At 38.6% G+C, this 25259-nt stretch overlaps 1 protein-coding gene across 2 annotated transcripts in view; it reads left to right on the forward strand.

Moving 5' to 3' along the window:
* The window catches only part of NUDCD1 (NudC domain containing 1), a 60128-nt gene that overhangs the window by 969 nt on the left and 33900 nt on the right, over positions 1-25259 (forward strand). For both annotated transcript variants that reach the window (XM_084864466.1, XM_084864465.1), the window contains exon 2: positions 11299-11453. In XM_084864466.1, the coding sequence (XP_084720592.1) occupies positions 11346-11453 (108 nt within the window). In that variant the 5' untranslated portion in view covers positions 11299-11345. The remainder of the gene's footprint in view (positions 1-11298; positions 11454-25259) is intronic.

Below are 25259 nucleotides of genomic sequence, written 5' to 3' on the forward strand. Positions count from 1 at the left end.
AAAAAATTAATATATATATTTTATTGATTTTTTTTTTACAGAGAGGAAAAGAGAGGGATAGAGAGTTAGAAACATCGATGAGAGAGAATCATGGATCAGCTGCCTCCTGCACGCCCCCCCCCTCCCCCCAAATGGGGATGTGCCCGCAATCAAGGTACCTGCTCTTGACCGGAATCGAACCTGGGACCTTTCAGTCCGCAGACCAATGCTCTATCCACTGAGCCAAACCGGTTTCGGCCGGACCCATTTCTTAAAAAGAGAAACTATTCTAGTTCTGAGCATGTTCAGTTGCCTGGATGATATTAGCCAAAGAAGGGGACTGGTTTGTAGAGAACTGCTCTAGGAAATTGTGAGGAAGTGTCGAGATTTTCGTACCCATACTTCTTAACGACCACTTGTGTTTATCTGTAGCAGGCCAGATAGTCAGCACTTGACCTTTTTTTAAAAAAAAAACAAAAACAAGATGAAGAATGGCATTTTCATTGAGATAGAGAGCCCAGAGATGTGCGTTGATTCTGGCGCATGTTGTCTGTAGATCACACTTTGAGAAATACTGATCTACAGTTCATAGATTTGATAGTGTCAAATAAGTAATGTGTTTTAATTCATTTATAAAATTCAGAAACATCTATTGGGACCCTGCTTTATGGTACATGAGAACATCAAGATGAGCATGACAGTCTGTAAAATAAAAGTGCAATTATCGCCCAAACCGGTGTGGCTCAGTGGATAGAGCGTCGGCCTGTGGACTGAAGGGTCCCAGGTTCGATTCCGGTCAGGAGCATGTACCTTGGTTGCAGGCACATCCCCAATGGGGGATGTGCAGGAGGCAGCTGATAGATGTTTCTGGCTCTCGATCCCTTCCCTTCCTCAAGTGCAATTATCTAGTTGGGAAGAAAAGGAAACAGATAATTATAAAATAGTGTGGTAAGGCAGTGGTTGGGATATGTACAGAACGTAATGGTAGTACTTAATCTTTCCAAACCAGCCTGGGAGATCTGGGAAAGCTTCCCGGAGGAATCGAGATCTAAGTTGAACGTTGGAGGTTAGGTAAGAGTTGATACAAGGAGCTTGGTTTTATTTTCCACTCCCTATCAGTAAATGTGGTACCACCATGTTTAGTTAGTTTATGCATTTAAAAAGTCATCCCAGCCCTAGCATGCTTGCTCAGTGGATAGAGCATCGGCCTGTGGACTGAAGGGTCCCGGGTTCAATTCCTGTCGAGGGCACATGCCTGGGTTGTGGGCTCAATCCCCTACAGGGGAGTCAATCAGTGAAATCTCATCACTGATGTTTCTCTCTCTCCCTCTGTTTTTGTTCATAAGTCTACAGATCAGGTACGTGGTTCTATTTTTGTTCAATTATGGCGCTGCTAGGTGTCTCTGCTCATCTTGGCTGGACTTCCTATGTTTGGGGGTTCTTTGGCTACAGACTGGCTTAAGGTTATCTCAGATGGTCCCCACTTAGCTCTGCTCCACTCGATCTCTCATCCTTTAGCCGGCTAGTCCAGGCTTACTCCAAGAGACAAGTAGCAGTGCACACTTTCTCAGGCTACTGCTCGGAATAAGTTTGCTGTTGTCCCATTGTGTGGAGAACGGCTACAGCGTCTGGACAGGTTCAAGCCTGGGACTAATGAGAGGCCACGGTCCTCTCGTGGCAAAACCACGTGCAAGTCCTAGTTTGGAGGGCAAAGCCCTCCCAGCACAGTGATAGCCAAAGGCTGTGGTCATAAGCTTGACCTTATGGTGGGAACCTGTGGTCCCACGTGGCTGAGTGATGTGGGCTGCAGGAGGTGCAGCAAGTAAATAAAGCTTGATCAGGTGCACGTCATTGAGTAGATTCGAAACTCAGAATGTTGAAACCACGCCCTTCCTTTGCCTCCTGGAATCTGGCTATAAAATAAAGACACGGTTTTCAGGCTGTGGTGCTGTCTCCATCAGAGAGGTTAGCACATCCCATCCAGGCCCAGCTTTTTTCTCTTGTTTGTCTTTTCTCAATCCTTCACCGCCCCCTCTCAGGCTCACCAAACCTGGCTGTGCTGGCTCAGCACACCCTTGGCCTAAAGTAAGCAAATCATATAGTCACCTCTAGAATAATTGTAGCAACCGCATACCAAATGGCATAGGCCCAAGGAGGCATAAAAAGTTGGGACCATTAGTGCAGATCTGTGTAGTTGCTTATGTTGATGTCATGGGAGTTATTTCTTCATTAAACCCCTCTGTTCAAACTGTCAGCAAATCCAGTGGAAGATTTTGGCTCCTTCATGCCTCTATCCTTGTCTAAATCACAGTTATCTCTTACCTGAACTATAGTAGCTTCCTTGACTATCCTTCCTGTCTTCATTTTTGGGCTCCGTCATTCCATTCTCCATAAGGCAGTACAATCATAGTTTTAAATCTGTATTATTATTTTTTTAATATATTTTATTGATTTTTCACAGAGAGGAAGGGAGAGGGATAGATACCCTGTTTCCCCGAAAATAAGACAGTGTCTTATATTATTTTTTTCTCCCAAAGTTGCGCTAGGTCTTATTTTCAGGGGATGTCTTATTTTTGGGGAAACACAGTAGTTAGAAACATCGATGAGAGAGAATCATCGACCAGCTGCCTCCTGCACACCCCCTACTGGGGATGTGCCCGCAACCAATGTACATGCCCTTGACCGAAATCAAACCTGGGACCTTTCAGTCCACTGAGCCAAACCGGTTTCGGCTAAATCTGTATTATTTAATACATTTGTTCCACTAGACCAGTGTTTCCCAAACTTCTCTCATGATGAGAATCACCTGGTGGAGTTGTTAAAACACAGATTCCTGAATCCCAACTAAGAAGTGCTAAACTAGAATTTTTGGGAACATATAGGTAAAATTGCATACCTAACTTAGTGCTCTGTATATAAAATCTGTCTTAGAGCACTAGTTAAGTATAAAATTTTACCTATATGTTCCCAAAAATTCTAGTTTAGCACTTCTTAGTTGGGATTCAGGAATGTGTTTTAACAACTCCACCAGGTGATTCTCATCATGAGAGAAGTTTGGGAAACACTGCACTAGACTGTGAGGTGTTTCTCCTTTACTCGCTACTCTGCCATTGCTCTTAGCATAGCACTGTGGTCGGGAAACTGCGGCTCTTTTGCCCCTTGAGTGTGGCTCTTCCACAAAATACCACGGCCTGGGCAAGCCTATTTTGAAGAAGTGGTGTTAGAAGAAGTTTAAGTTTAAAAAATGTGTCTCTCAAAAGAAATTTCAGTCGTTGTACTGTTGATACTTGGCTCTGTTGACTAATGAGTTTGCCAACCACTGCCATAGCAGATGCTCAGTAAGTTGAGTGAATGAAGGACAGGAGGAAAAAATCTCCTGGGAAAGGGGGGCAGGACTTAAAAAGATAGGTGAGGGCACTGTTTGTCTTTTGGACTTTCTCTTGTCATTGTTTCCCAGATTTCTTCATGGGGCCTTTCAATAAAAATAAAGCTCACCTGTCATAGAAAGCTCAACTTCTTAACTTGCCAAGTGGAGATGTTTCTTAAACACTGTCATGTAGCCCAGCAGTTGTGACTCAGTGATTGAACATGGGCCCATGAACTAGGAAGTTAGGTTTGATTTCTGGTTAGGACACATGCCTGGGTTTCCGGCTCTGTGAAGGTTAAATTTGGACCATGAGAGGGATGGAAACAGGGAGACCAGCTTACCACTTCTACAAAGTTCACATGGAGGGACTTATTTACTAGAGGTGGAGGATGAAAGAGAGGTTAATTCCTTCAAAAATTATCTCTAGAGAGAGTGAGGTATGATTCAGGAGCTCCTCCTGACAGCTTGACTTCTTTTACACTAACCCAGGGAACTTACATTAATTCAGCACAGTGTTAGTACGGGGAAAGCTCTGCATTTAGGATGGGAGGATGAAGATACGGTCCCTGGGCCCAAAGACCTTGGGGGTTTATTCTCTTGTCTTAAGTAGTGTCATTAACTGGTTCTAAAATTCCTGCTGCTGTGTAAACAGTATATGTCACTTTGTCTTTTTCTATTTCTGGATAGTTACCTTATAGATTTCTCCCCCCCCTCGCCCCTAGAAACTTTATTCAGTAAATGTATTTCCCCTCCCCCATATTTTACCTAGCTAACTCATATTGCATATTTTCTTCTTGATTTATGTGTTACTTAGAGATTCCTTTCTTGAGTTGGAATCTACATTTCAGAATCTGTACTGTCACAGTAATACCTGCTACTTCATAGACTGTCTCAGTAGTATTCGATTTCTTTTCTATGGGAAGACTATGAGTTCTGTATTGGTGAATCCTGTGTCCATGGTTCTTCAGTGCTTTATCTCTAGGGCTGTTGCATGCCTGGTGAGTAATGGATTATTTTATATAATACATTAAACAGCTTTATTGAGATATGATTGGCAAAAGGCCCCACATATTTAAGTGTATAGTTTGGCAAAATTTGACAAAGGTATATACTCATGAATTTATAACCACAATCAAGATATAAAATTTAGCTGTCATTCCCCAGAGTTCCATGTACGCTTCTGTAACCAGACCTCTATTCTATCTTAAGATAATACACCCCTTCAATTCCTAGGGAACTGCTGATGTGTTTCTTCTGTCACTATATGTTAGTTTTTGGGTTTGATTTTTTTTTTTTTTTTTTTTTTTTTTTGGTGGTTTTTTTTTTTGGCATTTTCTAGAGTTTTAAATTCATGGAATTATACAGTGTGCATTCCTTTTTATCTGTTATATTTTAGTCAGCATAATTACTTTGAGTTCATCCTAGTCTTATTGAGAGAGGGATATTGTTAGTCTGACTATAATTCTGGATTTTTTCTAATTTTCCTTGTAATTCTGTCAGTTTTTGCTTCATATATTTTTAAGCTCTGTTTTGTTGTATAAACATTGATTATTGTATCTTCTTGATAAATTGATCCCTTTATCATTCATTATGAAATAACCTTCTTTAACCTTGGTGATAGTCCTTGCTCTGAAATCTACTGTCTGATAATAAAATAGTCATGTCAGCTTTCTTTTTATTAATGTTACCATAGTGTGTGTGTGTGTGTGTGTGTGTGTGTGTGTGTGTGTACGTACGAACTACTAGTGCGTAGGACCACAAAGACACGCAACTAACTGAGACACTGGCTGGGCTGGATTGAATGTTTTTTTTTAATGGATCAGTTTCATCACCTTTGTTGACTTATCAGCTATTGCTTTTGTTTTGTTATTTTAATAGTTGCTTTGGACTTTAAGTATACAGCTTTAACTTATTATATGATACATTCAAATGATATTATGCTACTTCACCTGTAGTGTAAGACTCTTACAATCATATATATATTTCCATTTCTCTCCTTCTGGCCTTCATGCTATTGTCATGTATTTTACTTTTACATATAATTGTAAATTCACAATACATTTTTACTATTTTTGTTTAAAGAGTTAATTATCTCAAAGAAATGTAAATGATAAGAAAAGCTCATATATTTCTCTTATAGTTGCCATCTTTAGTGCTCTTCATTCCTTTATGTAGATCCACATTTTTTTAATCTATAATTTTCCTTCTGCCTATAGGTCTTTGTGATGCATCTTTCAATTTTTGTATGTCTGAAAACATTTTTATTTTGCCCTGGTTTTAAAAAGACATTTTTGCCACATGTAGAATTCTAGGTTGACAATTTTTTTCCTTCCACTACTTTTAGAGATGTTTCCCCGTTGTCTTTTTGCTTTTATTGTTTCTGATGAAAAATCTGCTATCCTTCTTTGCCTTTTTATGAATGACATCATTTTCTCTGGCGGCTTTTGTGATTTTTTTTTTTTTTTCTTTCATGTTGGTTTTGAGCAGTTTGGGATGGCTTTCCTCATGAGTCTCATGCTTTGATTTTGTTGGTCTTCCTAAATCTATGGATTTATAGTTTTCATCGGGTTTAGTAAGTTTACAGCCATTATTTCTTCCATCCCTCCCACAATCCCCTCCTTTCCTTTGAGAAATCAAGTTGCCCATTTTTAGATTGCTGGAAGTTGACCCCAGTGCTGTTTTCATTTTCCCCCCATTCCTTTTGTTCTCTGTTTTATTTTTTTATCTATTCTATATTTATATTTATGCCTTTAATTTCACTAATCTTTTTTCCAGTCTCTAATCTGTCATTAATATATAAGTCTATTTTCATTTTAGAAATTGTAGTTTTCATTTCTAGAAGTTTGATTTAAATAATTTTTACAACTTTCCTGTCTATCATTTTGATCATATGGGACATGCTTTAATAACTGTTTTAGTGTTCTCTTCTGCTAATTATATGTTCTGTGTCAGACATGTCTTGAATTTCTGTTGATTGTTTGTTCTTTTTATGAGTTTTGTTTTCTTTCCTCTTTGCATGTCTGATAATATTTGACTGGTTGCCAGAAATTGTGAATTTTAACTTGTTGGCTGCAGAATATGTTTGTATTTGTATAAATCTTCTTGAACTTTGTTCTGGGATGCAGTTGAGTTACTTGGAAACAGATTAATTGGGTGTTGCTTTTATGAATTGTTAGCCTGGGCTGGAGCAGTGCTTAGGGCTAATTACTGTATTTGAGAGAAGTCTTTTCTGTGTACTCTATCCATCAGCCCATGAATTCTGAGTTGGGGTAACAGTTTCAGCTCTCAGCCTTGTGTTGAGTGCTTAAAATGATTCTCTCTCCTCCTTTCAGATGGTTCTTTCCCTGCCCTGAGGTGGTTTACTCAGTCACATGCCATTAGTTGAGAGACACCCTCTGATTTGTTGCTCTCTTCTCTAGTACTCTTGACAGTCTAATGAACTCAAGTTGCCTTGTACAACTGCCTAGACCAGTGGTCGGCAAACTGCGGCTCAAGAGCCACGGTTTGCCGCTCTGTTGACTAATGAGTTTGCCGACCATTGCCCTAGACTTTCACTCAGTTTTCACAACAAGGGGATTCTCTCAGGTTCTACCTCACCTTTCCCTCTTCATGCCAAGACCCAGAAACTCATTCAAGGTGGTAGTAAGCTGGGGCAGCGCTAGGGCTCACCTCCTTTGTTTCTCATTTCTTAGGGATGACCATCCTTTGTTGCCTGATGTCTCATGTCTTGAAAACCATTGTTTCATATAATTTTATCCGGTTTATTTAATTTTATCTTATTTTCTCTTTCTGATGGCAAGATAGAACTGGTCACTTGAAGCCTTGGCTTCAAGAGAAAAATGTTCAATATTTATTTTTAAGTAAAAAAATAGAATAGTGGAGTTCAAACAAAATTGAAATGGGTTAATATAAATAATGAGAACATGGAAGAAGTTTGAGAAGTACAGGGTAGGAAAGAGCCCTGCTTTGGGAACAGGGCAAAAAGGAGGAAACCTTTTTCATTTGTTTGTTATGGAAGTTGGAAGTTTTTGACATACTAAACTGGAGGAGAAGGGACCAGTAGAGCGAGATAGGAAGGACCTAGAAGAGGGAGGAGAAAATGGAATCCCAAGCACCTTTGTGAGAATTTGCCTTGGAAGGGAGAGAGAAACAGGGAAATCAACATTTCTTTTTCTGTGCCCTGTAGCAAACACTTACATGTTTTATGGTAACATTTGTCAAGAATATTATAGGACGAGTACCATTAACAGGTAAGACAGGGTAGAAAGGTTAGGTAACCTAACCAGGTTAGTTGTCAGTGGGAAATCTATACCTTTCCCACTAAAGAGCACATGCTGTTCTCCCCTCCCCTCCCTTCCCTCTACTCCCCTTCTCTTCCCTCCCTTTCTCTTCCCTTTTTTCTTCCCTTTTTCTTCCCTCCTATTCCCTGCCCTTTCCTCAAAAAGGAAAGAGAGATAGGCAGACAGACAGACATCCATTTGTTGTTCCACTTATTAGTGCATTCACTGGTTCATTCCCATATGTGCCCTGACCAGGGATCAAACCCACAACCCAGTGCATTGTGATGCCACTCCAACCAACTGAGCTACCCTGCCAGGGCTGTTTGTAATTTTTTTTTGTAGTGTCTCTGGCTGTTTCTTCAGGGCAGGGAGAATAAAAGCTGGTGAAGATTATGGCTATAGTTGGAGTAAAGGAAGAGAAGAGCCATGTAACCATTATATATATGTTTCATATTTACTATTGACTTTATTAAAGGAAAATATGGAGGAAAAAGGCAGGTGAATATGTTAATGTGCAGAAACATTATATAAGACTAGAGGCCCATTGCACTAATTTGTGCACCAGTGGGATCTCTCAGCCTGGACTGTGGGTTCAGGCCAAAACCGGCTCTCAACATCCCCTGTGGGGTCCCGGATTGCAAGAGAGTGCAGGCCAGGCCGAGGGGCCCCACCCGTGTACGATCGGGGCTGGGGGGAGGACATGGGAAGTTGGCCAGGTAGGGAGGGACTAAAGGAGGGCTCCAGGATGTGTCCAGCCCATGTTCTCTCTGTCCCTCTCCCTTCCTCTCTGTAAAAAATCAATAAAATATATTTTTTTTAAAAAATGTATTTGTCGTCACATTGTCTAGTATTACTGTGTGGGCTGTTATGGTACCATGCACATTTTCTGCAGTATCGAGTTTCACCCACACAGTGGTGCTAGAAAACCAAAAATTGATGTCTGTCCCCCTTCTAATCAGTGGATTATGTATTTCTAACTGTTCCTTATAAAAGAAAGTTATACATAAGCAATGTCCCCTGTCTCTATCAAAGCCATCATAAAGCTACAAAGATGTTACTTCTGAAATGCTTCTAGACTTCCGTCGTCCTTTACCCGATGACTGCAGTGGTTTTCTAGTGGATCTTCCTGGGTTTACCCCTGCTTCACTCTGGGATTTTTTCCATATTGTAGTTGTAAGTGACCCTCTTTCACATTTGAATCTGGACTTTATTCTCCTGCTTAAAAAATTCATAATACAGTGGGTTTATCAACAAATATAAGAAAAGGTCTATCCTGATTCAATTCCTGCCAGGTTCTCTCACTTCATTCATCTATAAACCTTTCCTTGTACAATTCTGTTGCTGTTATTTCAGCCAGTTTGGCCGTCTTTTGGGTCTTTGAACACAAGTTTTTCCTTTTCTGCCTGCTTTTCCTTCTGCCTGTGTTAAGTAGGTGCGTGTATGTGTGTAGGGAGGTAGGTATACTTCTTAAATTAACTCTACCTTACCCTTTGTACCTTGGCTCAAATTTTTGAAAGCTCCTGTTAACCTCCCCAAGTAGATTAGCTCCCATTTTTACTTGTTCTCATGTACCCAGTAATTTTTCTTTTTCAAAAGTATTTTTATTTCAGAGAGGAAGAAAGAGGGAGAGAGAGATAGAAACATAAATGACAAGAAAGATTCATTGATTGGCTGCCTCCTGCACATCCCCTACTAGGTACTGAGCCCACGATCAGACATGTGCCCTGACCGGGAATTGAACCATGACCTGGTTCATAGGTCGATGCTCAAACACTGAGCCATGGCAGCCAGGCCCCAGTAATTTTTCTTAAAAACATTTAATCATATATTTACTTATGCATTTATTTGAGTAATGTCCATTTCCCCACTCAATCATAAGTGTTAAGAAGATAGATTCTGTGCTCTTTACTCATCATTGTATCATTGGTGCCTATTAAAATAGTTGTTGAATAAATGAATGAATAGATATAAGTAAGCCAGGACTCAAAGTAGAACTAGGAACAGGTGAGCATTCTGGAATAAAACTTTCAATTAGCATATAATAAGATGAGTTTTATATTAAGGACCTCAGCTTGGTCCACTTATTTCCTGTTAAAGCAGAAAATAGTTCTAATGCATGGGCAGCCCTGAGTGGTAAGGATTCCTATGTATAGAAAAAAAGGAGGAGTAGTAGGCAGAAATCACATTTGGCAAATTTTAAAATTATGGAAGCAACTAAGAGTAGATCTTAAAAGTTCTCCTTAAAAGAAAAAATTGTAACTATGTAAGATAATGGATGTATGAAGTAAACGTATTGTACGAATCATTTTGCAATATATACATGTATTAAATCATGTTGTACACTTTGAACTTATTGAATGTTTTATGTCAAATTATATCAGTAAAGCTGGAGAAAAGTAAAATAAAATTATGGAAGTAGCTAATGCTCTAGTGAAAAAAGTTCTATTTTTTTAGTAGAAAACTTTATTTTTGTTCCAGGTATAATAGTGTTTTGTTCTCCATTTTTGGGAAAAATATGGTGTAACATTGCAGAAATTACTATTTGTGCTCACATTTCTTTCCATAATTGTGTAATCCTATATAATAAAAGCCTAATATGCTAATTGTCTGGTTGTCCAGTCATCCGCTCAACCAATCAAAGCATAATATGCTAATGATGTTCTAAGGCTGCTCAACTGCTTGCTATGATGTGCACTGACCACCAGGGGGCAGATAGTCAGCCAGTCGGCCAGTCACTATGACATGCACTGACCACCAAGGGGCAGATGCTCCAACTGGTAGGTTAGCTTGCTGCTGGGGTCCGGCTAATCAGGGCTGAGCAAGACTGGCTGGACATGCACTGGAGTCCTCCTGTGGTCCCTACCTTGCTGGCCAACCGCCCGCATCCCTTCCGGGCCCCAGTCGTGCACTGGTGGGGTTGCTCAGCCTGGCCTGTGCCCTCTTTCAATCCGGGACCCCTTGGGGGATGTTGGAGAGCTGATTTCGGCCCAATCCCCCAAGCTAGGCTGAGGGACCCTATTGATGCATGAATTCATGCACCGGCCCTTCAGTGAAATAATAAAAACTACTTTCTTATTGTGTGGTAAAAATCAATGAGAGGAATATAGGTAAAAGCATTTTTTTAAAATATAAAAACAGCTGAAACTGGTTTGGCTCAGTGGATAGAACGTCGGCCTGCAGACTGAAAGGTCCTGGGTTCGATTCCGGTCAAGGGCATGTACCTTGGTTGTGGGCACATCCCCAGTGGTGGGTGTGCAGGAGGCGGCTGATCGATGTCTCTCTCTCATCGATGTTTCTAACTCTCTATCCTTCTACCTTCCTCTCTGTAAAAAATCAATAAAATATATTTTAAAAAATAAATAAAGTATAAAAACACTTTATGAAGTAAACTTAATATTTGCCCAGGAGATAAGAAATCCTTCAATTTTAGAATCTGTTTTTTATTCATATTAACAAGGAAAAAGTGGCCACCATGTACTAAGTTCTGTAAGAGCAGGGACCATGTCAGTTCTACACACTATTTGTCCTCTGCATACAGTTTCTGGTAGGTGCCCAGAATTGTTTTTGGATGAAGAGCATAGTGAATTGCCTCTTGCCATGTAGGTATTGTACAGAAAGGAACAATCTGAGGCAAAACTTTTTATGTGTATGTTTATTTTGTTTATATTTCAGCTGTGGCAGAAGTAAAACTTCGAGATGATCAATACACACTGGAACACATGCATGCTTTTGGAATGTATAATTACCTTCACTGTGATTCATGGTATCAAGACAGTGTCTACTACATTGATAACCTTGGAAGAATTATGAATTTAACAGTGATGCTGGTAAGGAAAAAATATATAAGTAGGATTTTCTAATAAATTTGATCCTTAATTTTCACTTTGAATCCTATATCCAAGGAATTGATGTACACATACCTTTAATATAGAGAATCCTATCATCAGTCTGTAAGACTTATTTTTGTTTTATGGGTGTGTTTTTTCTTTTGTTCCTATTCCTACACATATTTATTCCCCTCCACTCCTTACCCGTGGGCAACTGCCTAATGAGTTTATAAAAGTTGATGTAACTGTTCATTTCTCTTTTCTTCATGTGAGCTGTGTTATCTCCAACTATGATAGGGGATCTATTTTTCTTTTTAGCTAACACTATTTTTTAACCGTTTTAATTAGGTGCAAACATTTAGGATTGTTTTGCTTGCTATGGATTGGTCTTTCTAGAATTATGAAATAATATAGCCATGCTAGCTTTCTTAATAAATATTATTTACTAGAGGCCTGGTGCACAAAATTTGTGCATGGAAGCAAAGGGGTTGTCCCTCAGCCCAGTCTGCACCCTCTCCAATCTGAGACTCCTCTCACAATCCAGGACTGCTGTCTCTCAACTGCTAGCCTGCTTGCCTGCCTGCCTGATTGCCCCTAACTGCTTCTGCCTGCCAACCTGATCACCCCCTAATCTAGGGGTGTCGAACTCAATCAGAGAGGGGGCCAAAATCTAAAATCCAGCCTAAATCGCGGGCTGAATGGTTTACTGAACAGTCATAAACTGACAATGTCATAAATTGACAGTGGAGTGCAGTGATGACAGCGCAGTGTGGGCCGCATTGCAAGGCCTGGCGGGCTGGATTTGGCCCGCGGGCCTTGTGTTTGACACATGTGCCCTAATCACTCTTCTGCCAGCCTGATTGACGCCTAACTGCTCCCTGGCCTGCTCTGTTGCCCCTTAACTGTTCTTCTCTGCTGGCCTGATCACTCCTAACTACCCTTCCCTGCCGGCCCAATTGCCTCTGACTGCCCTCCCCTGCCGGCCTGGTCACCCCTAACTGCCCTCCCCTACTGGCCCGGTCACCCCCAACTGCCCCCACCTGCAGGCCTGTCACCCCACCTGCCTTTTCTAACTGCCCTCCCCTGCAGCCCTGATTGCCCCCAATTGCCCTTCCTTGCAGGCCTGGTCCCCCAACTGTCCTCCCCTGAAGGCCTGGTGCCTCCCAACTGCCCTCCCCTGCTGGCCTGGTCACCCACAACTGCCCTCCCCTGCCAGCCATCTTGTGGTGGCCATCTTTGACCACATGGGGGTGGTCATCTTGTGTGTGGGAGTGATGGTCAATTTGCATATTACTCTTTTATTAGATAGGATCTTTTTATCCTTTCAATTTTACTTTGTCAGTGTTATTATTTTTAAAGTGTATGTCTTGTAAAGAACATTTAGTAGGGCCTTTTTTTATTATTCAGTATGAATATCTGTCCTTTAATTGGAGGGCTTAGTACATTTCTATTTAATGTAATTACTGATATGGTTGAGTTTATCTTGCCATCTTTTCAGTTTATTTAATCTATTCTTTGTTCTTTTAGTCTCTGTTTCCACTTTTGTATGGATTAATCTATGTTTTTTTAAAATTCCATTTAGTTTTCTCTTTTGGCTTTTTATATAAACCTGTTTTTATTACTATTATTTTATTTTAATTGTTGACAGTATTACAGATGTTCCCCATTTTCTCCCCTCTTTCTCCACTCTACCCTTCCCCAAGCTTTACACACTATTGTCTGTATCCTTGGGTAATGCATACTAGTATATGCATATAAGTGTTTTGGTTAATTTCTTACCATCCCCTTCCCACCCTTTTCCCCTCTGAGGTATGTCAGTCTGTTCTCATGCAGCTATGCTTCTGGACCTATTTTGTTCATCAGTTTATTTTTTCATTAGATTCCACCTCTAAGTGAGATCATAGTCTTTCTCTGACTGGCTTATGTCACTTACCATTATAATCTCCAGGTCCATTCATACTGTTGCGAAGTATAAGGGATCCCTTAGTATTCCATTGGTTACTGTAGAGATTATAGTATTCACCTTTAAGTTATCATAGTCTGCCTCTAATTAATATTATCCTATTTTTTTTAAAAAAAAAACACATATAAATCTAACAATATTTTTTTTACTTCCTTTACCACCTTTGAGCTATATTTGTTATATATTTTGTTTTGTTGTAAGCTCCACAGTACATTGTTAGGATATTTGGCATAAATAGTCATTGGTCAGTTAATATCTTTCCTAACCATTTTCTGCTGCTTCTAGCCATCCTCTACATTGTGTCTATAGCATAATCTAAATTGCTTGTCTGATCTTCTCACTTCTCACATGAATTCTTTTATTATTTCCTTTATGACAAAATCCACATTTTTTGACAAAATCCAATATTTTATGACAATTTTTTTCCCCCCAGCTTGGTGGGTTTCTCTTTATTGATGTGAAAATTTACACTTTTTAATATGTAATTTAGAATAGGCAATGTTATCATGTGATTTAAAAAAAAAAATTACTGCCTCTCTTATCTCTCTAGTTCTTTCTCTCTATATAAAAGCCTAAGCAACCTTTACAACTGGATGGCTGGCCGGTAGCTATGATGCACACTGACCACAAGGGGGCAGACGCTTAACGCAGGAACTGCCCCTGGTGGTCAGTGCACTCTCCCAGACGGCCCGATTGGGACTGGATGAGACACCCTGATCGGCTGGGAGGGATCCCACCTGTGCAGAATTTGTCTACCAGCCCTCTACTTCTTTATTTATGTTGTGTTCTTCAAACCAAAACAAAACTGCTTTTATTGCCCAGCACATTTGTGTTACAGTCTGGTAAAAAGAATTGAACAGAAGTTATGAATGATCTGAGGTATTGAAGCTTATGAGTTAATCCCCATCGGTCTCCAAGTAGTCAGGCATGGAAGAGGCAATGATAGGGAACCTCTGAGCCTTCCTTTCACCTGCAGGCCAGGCTGAGCCTGCTTCCTTTCCCTTTCTTCCGTGACCCCCCAGGTGTAGTACTGTAAAAACATGCACCATGACCGAAAAGAACTGTTCTGGTACAACTTCTGTAAATAATTTGAAATCATGAATCACAGCTGTCAGAGTGTGAAGCATTTTTTGGATTTAGGAAAAAATCACTGGGAACATAATCTTTCCATGTCACGTTCAAATTTTCCATGAGGTCTACCTGAATTTGCTCTCAGAAATGCCTCTGCTTCCTGGGATGATTTTTTTTTTTTCTTTTTTTTTTTTTTTCTCTTTTCCTATCCCCTTAGCTGCTAAGGCTTAGCATTTGGTTCAGGGACAGAAGCATCTACCTGAAGACAATAGAAGTTCCCATGATAAGTAAGCAGAAAGGGGAATAGAAGCAAGAAACAGAGCATGTTCTGATTTCTGCTCTCCGCTGGCCGATTCATTTTAGAACCTGTGCAAGTGATCTTGTGCCTATTTTGAAGCCTGTGTCCATGGATAAAATATACAAATTCCTCTTGACATATGATGTTTATAATGCCCTTCTTGCCAACTTTGACTTTCACCACTTTATACAGACTGCACTCTAATAGTACCTCACTCCTGCAGTTCCTGAGATATGCCCTAAAGCCTGTTGCCTCCATTCCTTTTCCCATGTGAACAACTCTTCCTTGGAATATTCTTAGTTCTGTCAGTCTGCTTCCCAGTCTTCGCTTAAGTCCCAGCTAATCATTTCATCTAGGAAGCTCGCCTTGGTAAATACTTCTGCTCTCCCAAGAACATTTAAATTGTTGGCTCTCAGATCTCCATGAACTCTGTGAATTTGCTCTGGGCCAGGGGTTAGCAAATTGTGCATAATGCCAGATAATAAATCTTTTAGGGTTTATGGGCCAAATGATTTTATGTTACAGCTGCTCAATTTTGTCCGAGTAGTGTGAAAACAGCAGTAGACAGTATGTATAAATGAATGAATGTGGTTGCATTCCAATAAAACTTTATTTACCAGAACAGACAATAGGTTCAATTTGGCTCATGAACTATAGTTTGTTGACTGTTGGTCTGGCCTGTGGTTTTTCTTCTATTTGTATAATTCTAGGACTCAGCAGAAGGATTGCCAGTGTGTTGTTGAATGGATAACAGCTGTTTAAAGTTTGTTCAATTTTTCTTTTTTTAAAATTTATTTAATATTTTTTTATCACTTTAAAAAATCTTTATTGTTCAAGTATTTACATAGGTTCTCTTTTTTCCCCTCATTAACTTCTTCCAGCCCACTTCCGTCCTCCTCCCCCCTCCCTAGGCTCTCATCACCCTATTGTCTGTATCCATGGGTTATGGATATATGCACATAAGTTCATTGGTTGATCTCTTCCCGCCCACTCTCCCCTGCCTTCCATCTGAGGTTCAACAGTCTGTTCATGCTTCTGTGATTCTGGATCTATTTTCGATCACTGGTTTATTTGGTTCATTAGATTCTGCATATGCATGAGATCATGTGATACTTACCTTTCTCTGACTGGTTTATTTCTTGCTCATTGGAGTTAGCTTTGCATTCTTGATTGGAGCTTCCCCTTATTATCTGGGTAATATATGAGTCTTTGGTTTATTGAGATAAGTCATTTTATTGAATGAGAAATATTTGTTCCTGAAATAAACATTTATTGAATGCTACTATGTCCTTAGTAGGCACATACACTTATAAATTGATAACATGTAACAGTGGAAGTAGGGATAAGATGCAGAAATAGTATGGAGAAGGAAACATTTTAATAGTGTGCTTAGCTGGGAGGAGTGGGGATAAGGTTACAGTTTAGGGCCAAAATCTTGGTTTTATCAATTCACCCACTAATAATCACAATTTTGGATGCTGATTCCAAATTAAATCACAAGATTTAGGACTGGGAATCTGGAATGAAAGTTTAATGATTGCATTTGAAATACTATAGATAAGCAGAGTGGACTGGTTAGGATATTTTCCTTTATTAAAAAGTTTCCATAGGAAATTAAATACAGCTGACTCTTGAACAACTTGGGTTTTAGAGGTGCCAACTCCCTTGCAGTTGAAAATATACATATAACTTTTGACTCCCCCAAAATTTGGTTATCTCTTAGTATCTTCCAGGGGTTGGTTCCAGGGAAAATCCACAGATGCTCAAGTACTCTATATAAAATGGCATAGATCAATTTATACTGTTGGCCTTCCGCATCTGCAGGCTCCAAAGCAGATTAAGAAAAAATTTACAGGGATTTATTTAAAAAAATATTTGTGTATAAGTGGACCCATGCAGTGCAAATATATGTTGTTCAAGGGTCAAATTACTGTAGTGTTTTGTAAGGCAGCTTATTTGACATGGAATCAGAGTAAAGACTAAGATATCTTTGATTCCTCTTACTGACCTATTCTCTAGCTTCTATGGATACTCTATAATAATTCTTTATAGTTTCTTATGCACTTTATTGTATTAGGTCTAGTAATAATTAATGTCGTTTTCTAATACTTTTTTAAATCGAATTTATTTAAACAATACAACAAAATTTAATTAACAATATAGTTGCCGTTGTTTTCTACTACTCGTGCCCAACGCTCAGGAAGCATTTTAATCCCTCTGTTGTAAAATTCTTGTGATTTTGATGCAAAAAATTCGGTCAATGCATTTTTGAGGCATTCTTCATTATTAAATTTTTTTCCAAGAATAAAGTTTTGTAAAGAACCAAGCAAATGGTAATCGGAAGGGGCAATATCAGGAGAATATGCAGGTTGAGGGAGAACTTCCCATTCCAACTGGCGCAGTTTTTCAGCAGTGATTCTTGCAGTATGCGGTCGTGCGTTATCGTGGTGAAGAATTACGCCCTTCCGATTAATCAGCGCGGGTTCTTTTTCTCTTAAAGCTTGGGCTAACCTTTCCAATTGGGCACTATACACTGCACTTGTAATGGTTTGGTTAGATGGTAAAAGTTCATAATGAAGAATTCCTTTAAAATTCCACCAAACACACAACATCACTTTTTTCGCATGCAAGTCAGGTTTTGGCGTGGGCTGCGGAGCCTCATTTTTGTCCAACCATTGAGGCTGCCTTTTCAAATTAACATACAGCACCCATTCTTCATCTCCGGTAGCAATTTGCTCTAAAAACGGCAAACGGTTTTGACGAGTGAGGAGCGAACTGCAAATTGTGACTCTTTGATTACGGTTGTTGTCGGTCAACTCATGAGGAACCCATTTTTCCAAACTTTTGGACTTTGCCAAGTGCACGCAATTGATTGGAAATTGTTTTTTGTGAACAATTTAAAGTTGTCGCAAGCTCTTGTTGGGTAATTTGAGGATTTTGCACCAAAAGAGCTTGAAGAGCTTCTTGATCAAAATTGGACACACGGCCTCGACCACTCTTGTCATCTAACGAAAAATTTCCCTCGCGAAATTTCTCAAACCAACGCTGGCATTTTCTGGCGCTAACTGCATCTTGACCAAGAGCACTACAGATGTTTTTTGCAGCCTCACTTGCTTTTCTTCCTAATTGGAACTCGTAAAGCATGCAGTGCCGAATATGCTCTTCATCCGCCATCTTCTTAGCCCTAGTTTTGCAACAAAAACCAAACCAAACACAAACTTTTTCAAGCAAAACTTGTTAATTGCACTTCACAGGTTCTGTAGATACCACGTGTTTGAAGGTTATGTCAATACAAGTCAATGCCAAGCAAGATTTTAAATGAATGTTGAAAACGACATTAATTATTACTAGACCCGATATTTTTTAAAGTTAAGGGCTTTTATGTTTTTAAGATTCTGTTATATTTTGTTTAGGAAGACAAATCTAAAATCTCAAAATTATCTAAGAATATTGACTTTTATAAGCCTAATATATATATCACACACATACACACACACACACACACACACACACACACGTACTAGAGGCTCATTGCATGAAAATTTGTGCACTTGGGTGGGGGTAGAGGTGGGGGTTCCATCAGCCCAGCCTGTGCCCTCTCATGTTCTAGGCGCCCTCAGAAGATGTCCTAATGGCTTAGGCCCATGGGGAGCAGGCCTAAGCTGCAATCTGGCCTCCCTCTGTGGGAGGTGATCGGGCCTGCCTATCAGGGATGGCACTGGCTGGCACATCTCCATCCCACCACCATTGTGCCACCGCTGGTTGCTGCCACCTTCCATCCCCCCATTGCTCACCCTTCCCTCTGTCCACTGGCATATGCCTTGGCTGGCCTGACACTGCCTGCTTGCTGGCCCCACCCCCTACCGATTGGTCATTCCACCATTCAGTTGATTTGCATATTAAACTTTTATTATATAGGATACATATATAAAAATGTATACATATATACATATAATTGACTTTCAAAATATTTATTACATTTCTACTTATATATTATGCATTACTGTAGGCATTGGCAATGCTGCAATGTACAAAATAAAGTTCCTTCCAGTTTATTAATTTTTAGTAGAATTTGAAGTGTCTCCTTCCTTTACTTCCCCAGTTTGAACTTGACATTGAAATAACCTCTTTTGAACTTGACATTGAAATAACAACCACATGTTTATACATGTTCAAAGCAGTCTACACTTTTCCAAATATATATAGTGTATGTTTAAATTTGTTTAGCATCTTGATAAAATTAAAAGTTTACTTTTTTAAGTTTCACTAATAAACAATCAGGAAACCATTAATTTAGAATAGGTGACCTCTGATAAAGTTTCTACAAGTTTTCTTTTTCCCCATTTCTTAATTGTTTTCATCCTTGAACTTATGCTCATTTTATTAAATTTATTCTTAAGTATTTTATAGTTTCTTTATCTGTTAATAGAATATAGTCCCCCCCCCCCATTTTCTAAGTGCTTATTTGTTTTATAAACAGCCATCTTATTTCATAACTCGATCATTTTCATTTTACTTATTCGCTTTAAGGTTTTCAAAGTATACAATTTTGTCATCAACCAAAGGAAAGAGTTTTAGCTCTTCTTTCCAATGTTTATGAAAATGGAAACAACGTCCCCTATTGTTTTATTTTTATCTTATTGCTCTACAGATAGAACCTTGAGACAATGCTGACTAATAATGGGGGATGCAAGTATCCCTGTTTAGCTCTTGTTTTTAATTGTAGTGGGTTTAAAATTTATTTAGGAAAATACTGCTGGTTTGATAAAAACCACTCATTGTTTTAAGGTTGTTTCCTTCATTTTCTGTTCCTATTTAACATTTTTTATTAAGAATGGTTGCTGAATTTTATCACGTCTTTTTAGCATTCACCTATTAATATTGTATGTTTTTCATGAATATCAATGTAGTGATTTAGAATGATAAAATTGTTAAATTTGTTAATTTCCTAGAAATCCTTTTTGGTGAGAGTATATTATTTTTTGGATACATTGTTAGATTTCTATTTGTTGACATTTTACTTAGAATATTTGTATTTATTTTAAAAAGTTACAGTAGTTTTTGTTTTATTCTTTTTAATCTATTAGATTTTTTTTTTAACCTTACCTGAGAATGTTTATTGATTTTAGAGAGAGGAAGGAGAGAAGAGGGGAGGGGAGAAGAGAGAAATATTGATCTGTTGCCTCCTGTAAGTACCCTACCCAGGAATCAACCCACAACCATTTTGGTGTGCGGGACAGTACTCTAACCCACTGAGCCACCCAGGCAGGGCGCAGTTAGATTTTGATTCAAGTTTTGCTGGCTTCCTTAAAGGAGAGTTTTCTGGCAATGGGAAAGTTTAAAACTGAAAAGATCTTTTTTTAAAAAATATTTTATGTATCCTGTTGTCCTTTTCAGTGGTAGTTCTCTAATCACCTACCCAATTTATTTTATGGTTATTGGTTTATTCATGCAGTGTGTTTCTTGGGTAATTTTGTAATTTTCTTTTGTTTTTCTAGGGAAATCATTTCCTCTTAAGCTTTCAAATTTGTTCCGGTAAAGTTGCATGCATATGATGTTCTTAAAGTTGTTGTTTTTTCCTCTTTATTTTTTTTTAATCAAACTTTAGAAGGTATTAGGTATTATTACTATTTGATGTTTCAAGAACGGTGTTTGGGATTGTTTTAGTATTTTTTCTGTTTAATTCAGTTTTGTCTTTTAAATTGAATTACACATCAGAATCATTGGGAGCAACTGATTAAAAAAAAAAAAAAAAAAAAAAAAAAAAAAAGAGCTACCTTTAGATGACTGTTCCCAAAGATTCTGATTCATTGTATCAGGATTGGTCGTGGCCTGGGGATCTGCATTCTATGCAACATCTCAGATGGTTTTGCTTTATTTCAGGGACCAGGTTTTCAGAAATTGCACTTGTGGTGGTATAGAATAATACCATATTTATTTATTCTTATCTTTCTGGTGAGCAAAAAAATCCCTATTTGCTCTTTGAAGGTCTGTGGGGGACAGTGAAGACTATTGACCACTCCCTACACATTGGGTTTTTTACAGCAGAGAACAGTTGTTCTGATACTCATTTTATTGTCTGGTTTTCCTGGGGAGATTTTGTTTTTGTGTGTTGTTTTTTCCTTTAGTCAAAGTCACACATGTGCCAGTCCCAGAGAGGCTCTTTCCTGTGTCTGGTGTACTGAAGACCACCCTTGTTACGTCTAGGCAAAACATCATTGTGGCTAACGTGAAGGCTTGTGGGGCTTATGGAAGGAAATTCACCCATATCTGGACTTTAGGTTTTGTCAGGAGCCAGCAGATGGCGGCATTTCAACACAGATTTATAGAGTCATTATATTTACTTCTAAGTCAGTTTAATTTGTGGGCTTACAATTTTAGAGAAATGTCAATTGGGAGGAAGAATACTTAGGAAGGAGAAAATGGCCTTAAGGAAGCAAAAAAAAAAGTGTTTAAAATTTAGTTTTTATTTTGTTTTATGATCAGATTTGTTATTTTAATCTCATCATTTTCTTATTTAGGAAATTCTGTCAATGTTTTCCATTTACCTGAAAAACTAGTTTGTGCCCATTAGAGGAGTGTCATGTTATGGTGCATCTTTAAATTGCGCTTAAAGATCCAGGTCAAGTTACTGGGTTCCTTTTGTTAGCAGCGTTTGTGAGGCTGTGCCTGGGAGTGACAGGCCACAACAATTTGTTAGTCCAGCTCAAATGTGTGTCAGTATGTTCCTCTCTGGATAAGAATCTCGGCTTATTTTCTATGGGTGAGTTTATTAATATGGAGCCATTAATTTTCCTAGTTAAAGAAAAAATTAAAAGAGTAAGGTCTTGGCACTGTTTATGTTATGGAGAGACATTACTTAGTCAAACAGCAATTAATTAGAAATACCTCTTCTTTAAGCCTTAGCACACAAAAAAAGGACAGAGGAAGATTTTTTTCAGGTAAAGTTAAAAATTATTAGCGATGAAAGCCTTTCTCCAGAGAAAGATCACTTCCTTTTAAAAGGGCAAAATTTTAAATGTCACTGTCTAATGAAACTTGTAAATGGTCCTCTTACTTAATTCTGCTTGACTATTTTTTAAAACTTGAGTAACCTTTTCTATAAATGCTAGAAAAAATGTTTTGTTACTTCAAAGCTTGTCTCCTTGTAAATGAAATTAAGAGGCCCCTAATCTATTTATATAACATCAATACTTATTTACTATTTATTTAGTCATTTATATACAATATATAGACATTATAATTTTTATGTTTTATTGACTGAGAAATCTAATAAAAATACTGAGTAATATATTAACATGAAGCGCTGGCTGGTTTGGCTCAGTGGATAGAGGGTTGGCCTGCAGACTGAAGGGTCCCAGGTTCGATTCTAGTCAAGGGTACATGCCCAGGTTGTGGGCTTGATCCCTAGTATGGGCCATGCAGGAGGCAGCCTACCAGTTATTCTCTCTCATCATTGATGATTTCTCTCCCTCTTCCTTGCTCTCTGAAATAACTAAAAATATGTTTTTGAAAATATATTAATGTGAAGAAAAACTGAATATAGTAGTTGTATTTATAGTGGGACTTTGGGAGTGGAATATTGCAGTGAGGTCTGAAGTATCATTTGTTTAGAAAAATTTGAGAAGTGGTTCATTTCAAGAAAGTGTGGAATACAGGAAAGAACATTAGCCTTTTTTTTGAATTTGTACTGTCATATTTTGGAGACCCAGACATATTACTATTTTTTGGAAACAGAGCTCTTTATCTTCTTAAAATGAGAGGGATAATAATTTCAACTTCATCAGACTTGTTAACCATTAAATAAGATGGTAAAAAGTCAAAGCACTTACTTAATACAATGCTTTTACATGATAGCCATTCCCTGTTTTATTTGTCATTGAAATTTTAATTCTTTTGCAATTCACCTGTGAAATGTTTCCTCAGAATGATTTTTAGTAGCCTTGAACATAGTTACATTATTATTTTTATTTAGAAGGAAAAGATCAGGTGGGAATAGGACATTATAGATGCCAATTACATGAAGTGTTATTGTGAGGACACTTTGTAAAACTGTCAGTAGAGATTATTAAAAAATAATTTAATACTGTAACTTAAGATTTATTAATATATTACAGGAGGAAATTTTTTTTGCATATAGCCCATTTAAAAATTTATCCTTTCAGAAATAGATTTTAAAAATCAGGAATATTCATGTTGCTTTCACTTAAATGATCCTATCTAATAAAATAGTAATATGCAAATTGACCATAACTCCAACACACAATATGACTGTCCCCATGTGGTCAAAGATGGTTGCCCCCATGTGGACACAAGATGGTCAACAGGGGAGGGCAGTTGAAAGGGATCAGGCCTGCAAGAGAGGGCAGTTGGGGGCGATCAAACCTTCAGGGGAGGGTAGTTAGGGGTGACTAGATTGGCAGAGGAGGAAGGTGGGGGTGACTGGACTTGCAGGGGAGGGCAGTTGGGGGGGGACCCAAGCCTAGAGGAGAGAACAGTTGGGGGGAACCAGGTCTGCAGGGGAGGGCAGTTAAGAGTGACCAGGCCTGCAGGGGAGGGCAGTTAGGGGTGACTAGGCCAGCAGAGGAGTAAGGTGGGGGTGACCGGACCTGCAGGGGAGGGCAGTTGCGGGGGACCCAAGCCTAGAGGAGAGAACAGTTGTGGGGGACCAGGCCTGCAGGGGAGGGCAGTTAGGGATGAACCAGGCCTTCAGGGAAGGGCAGTTTGGGTGAACAGTTCTTCAGGCGAGGGCAGTTAGGGGTGACCAGGCCTGCAGGGGAGGGCAGTTAGGGGCAATCAGACTGGCAGGGAAGTGGCTAGGTGGTAATCAGGCTGGCAGGGAGAAGTGGTTAGGGACAATCAGGAAAGCAGGCAGGCAAGCAGTTGTGAGCCAGCAGTACTGGATTGTGAGAGGGTTCCCAGATTGGAGAGGGTGCAGGCTAGGCTGAGGGACACCTTCTATCCCCCCTCCCCCCACAAATTTCGTGCACCGGGCCTCTAGTCATTTAAATAAGAGAAATACTTTGTGTTTTCTCTTGTATTTTAATTTAATTTGGCTTCACAAATACATATATGATTATCTTAATCATTCTGTTGAATATTACACTAATTTATCTGTTAGACTTCCAGAAATCTCAGTCATGTGTAATCTTGTATTTAAAAGAAAATGACTTAAAATAACCTTAATAATTAGGTAAGAAATGAAGAATAGTGACTTAACTTTAGCCCTCCCTCCTTCCTAATAAGGACTCATTAGGTGAGATGCTGAGAAGGGTGTGTGTGGAGATCACTAGAACGCCTTACTTTGAAAAACCTGTTTTGAACAAGAAGTCCCATTCTATTTTATTAATATCTTTGAATTATGTCTCTAACACTTAAATTGCTCAGGGAAGTAAATAGTCAAGCAGTTAATTGAAGGAAAAAGGAAACTTGCCCCTTACCCCCATTTTTCCCTACCACCAGTCTCAATACAATCTTATTTTTCTTTCTAATGATAAACATTATTAACATGCTAGCACATGTGTGTCTACACCTTAGTGTTATCAAGTCAAAACATTTGTTTATTTCAACATTTTACTGTATGTATTCTGCATCTCTTCAGTCATTATCTAGGAAAAAACATTTGTTTATTTCAATATATTTTACTGTATGTATTCAGAATCTCTTTTTTTCAGTCATTGTCTTGGAGATGTCTTTATGTCCATATGTAAATGCACTTTACTTAACAGTTATTTGGATTTATTACTTTTTGCCTCAAAGGAGAATGCACACCCAGGAGAACAGCAGAGACTCAGTAAGAGGACGTTAGAAAGGACTTAACTGTATTATAAGATTGGGCTTGAATTTTGGGTGAGCTGAGGGGAGGATTTGTCATTCTAAAAACTTTATGCCACTGTGTTTGTTACTGAAGCATTTAATTCAGTGTTACGTAAATCACTGAAATATGAGTACAAAAAGAAGGAAAGGTGCTGTTTCAAAACAATTTAAATTGTATGTTTTAGAAACAATGGCTAATTTGAAAACTTTGAGGCTAGTAAGGATATTTAATATAGTTTACTTAAATCTTATATGCACCTATCTAAGCAGTTCTAGGAGCCGGGAGTGAAATGAATCAAGGAGTATGTTTGTCCTGTTGAAAAATTGTTCACTGTAAAATAAAACAACAACCCAAAATTATTGAGTACAGTGTATGAGAGGAAGTTTATTTTCTGGATTGTAGGCCTTTTTATATATTTTCTTGTAAAACATTGTAATGATGCAATCCATTTAATAGCTTTAAGTTATGAGGTCATGGACCTAATAAAAATGTGTTGACAAAAGCCTAAGTTAATAGTCTAAATGTAGTGTTGTTTTCATACCACAGGCTGATGTCTATGCTAGGAATTTAGAACATGATGTGGTATTTCTAATTAAAAATGCTGATCATTAACTCTAAACTTAAGAATAAAAACTGGATTCTTGCTTTGTATTAGTT

This window comes from Pipistrellus hanaki (assembly GCF_964339955.1).
Source record: "Pipistrellus hanaki genome assembly, chromosome: 17".
NCBI classification, from domain to species: Eukaryota; Metazoa; Chordata; class Mammalia; order Chiroptera; family Vespertilionidae; genus Pipistrellus; species Pipistrellus hanaki.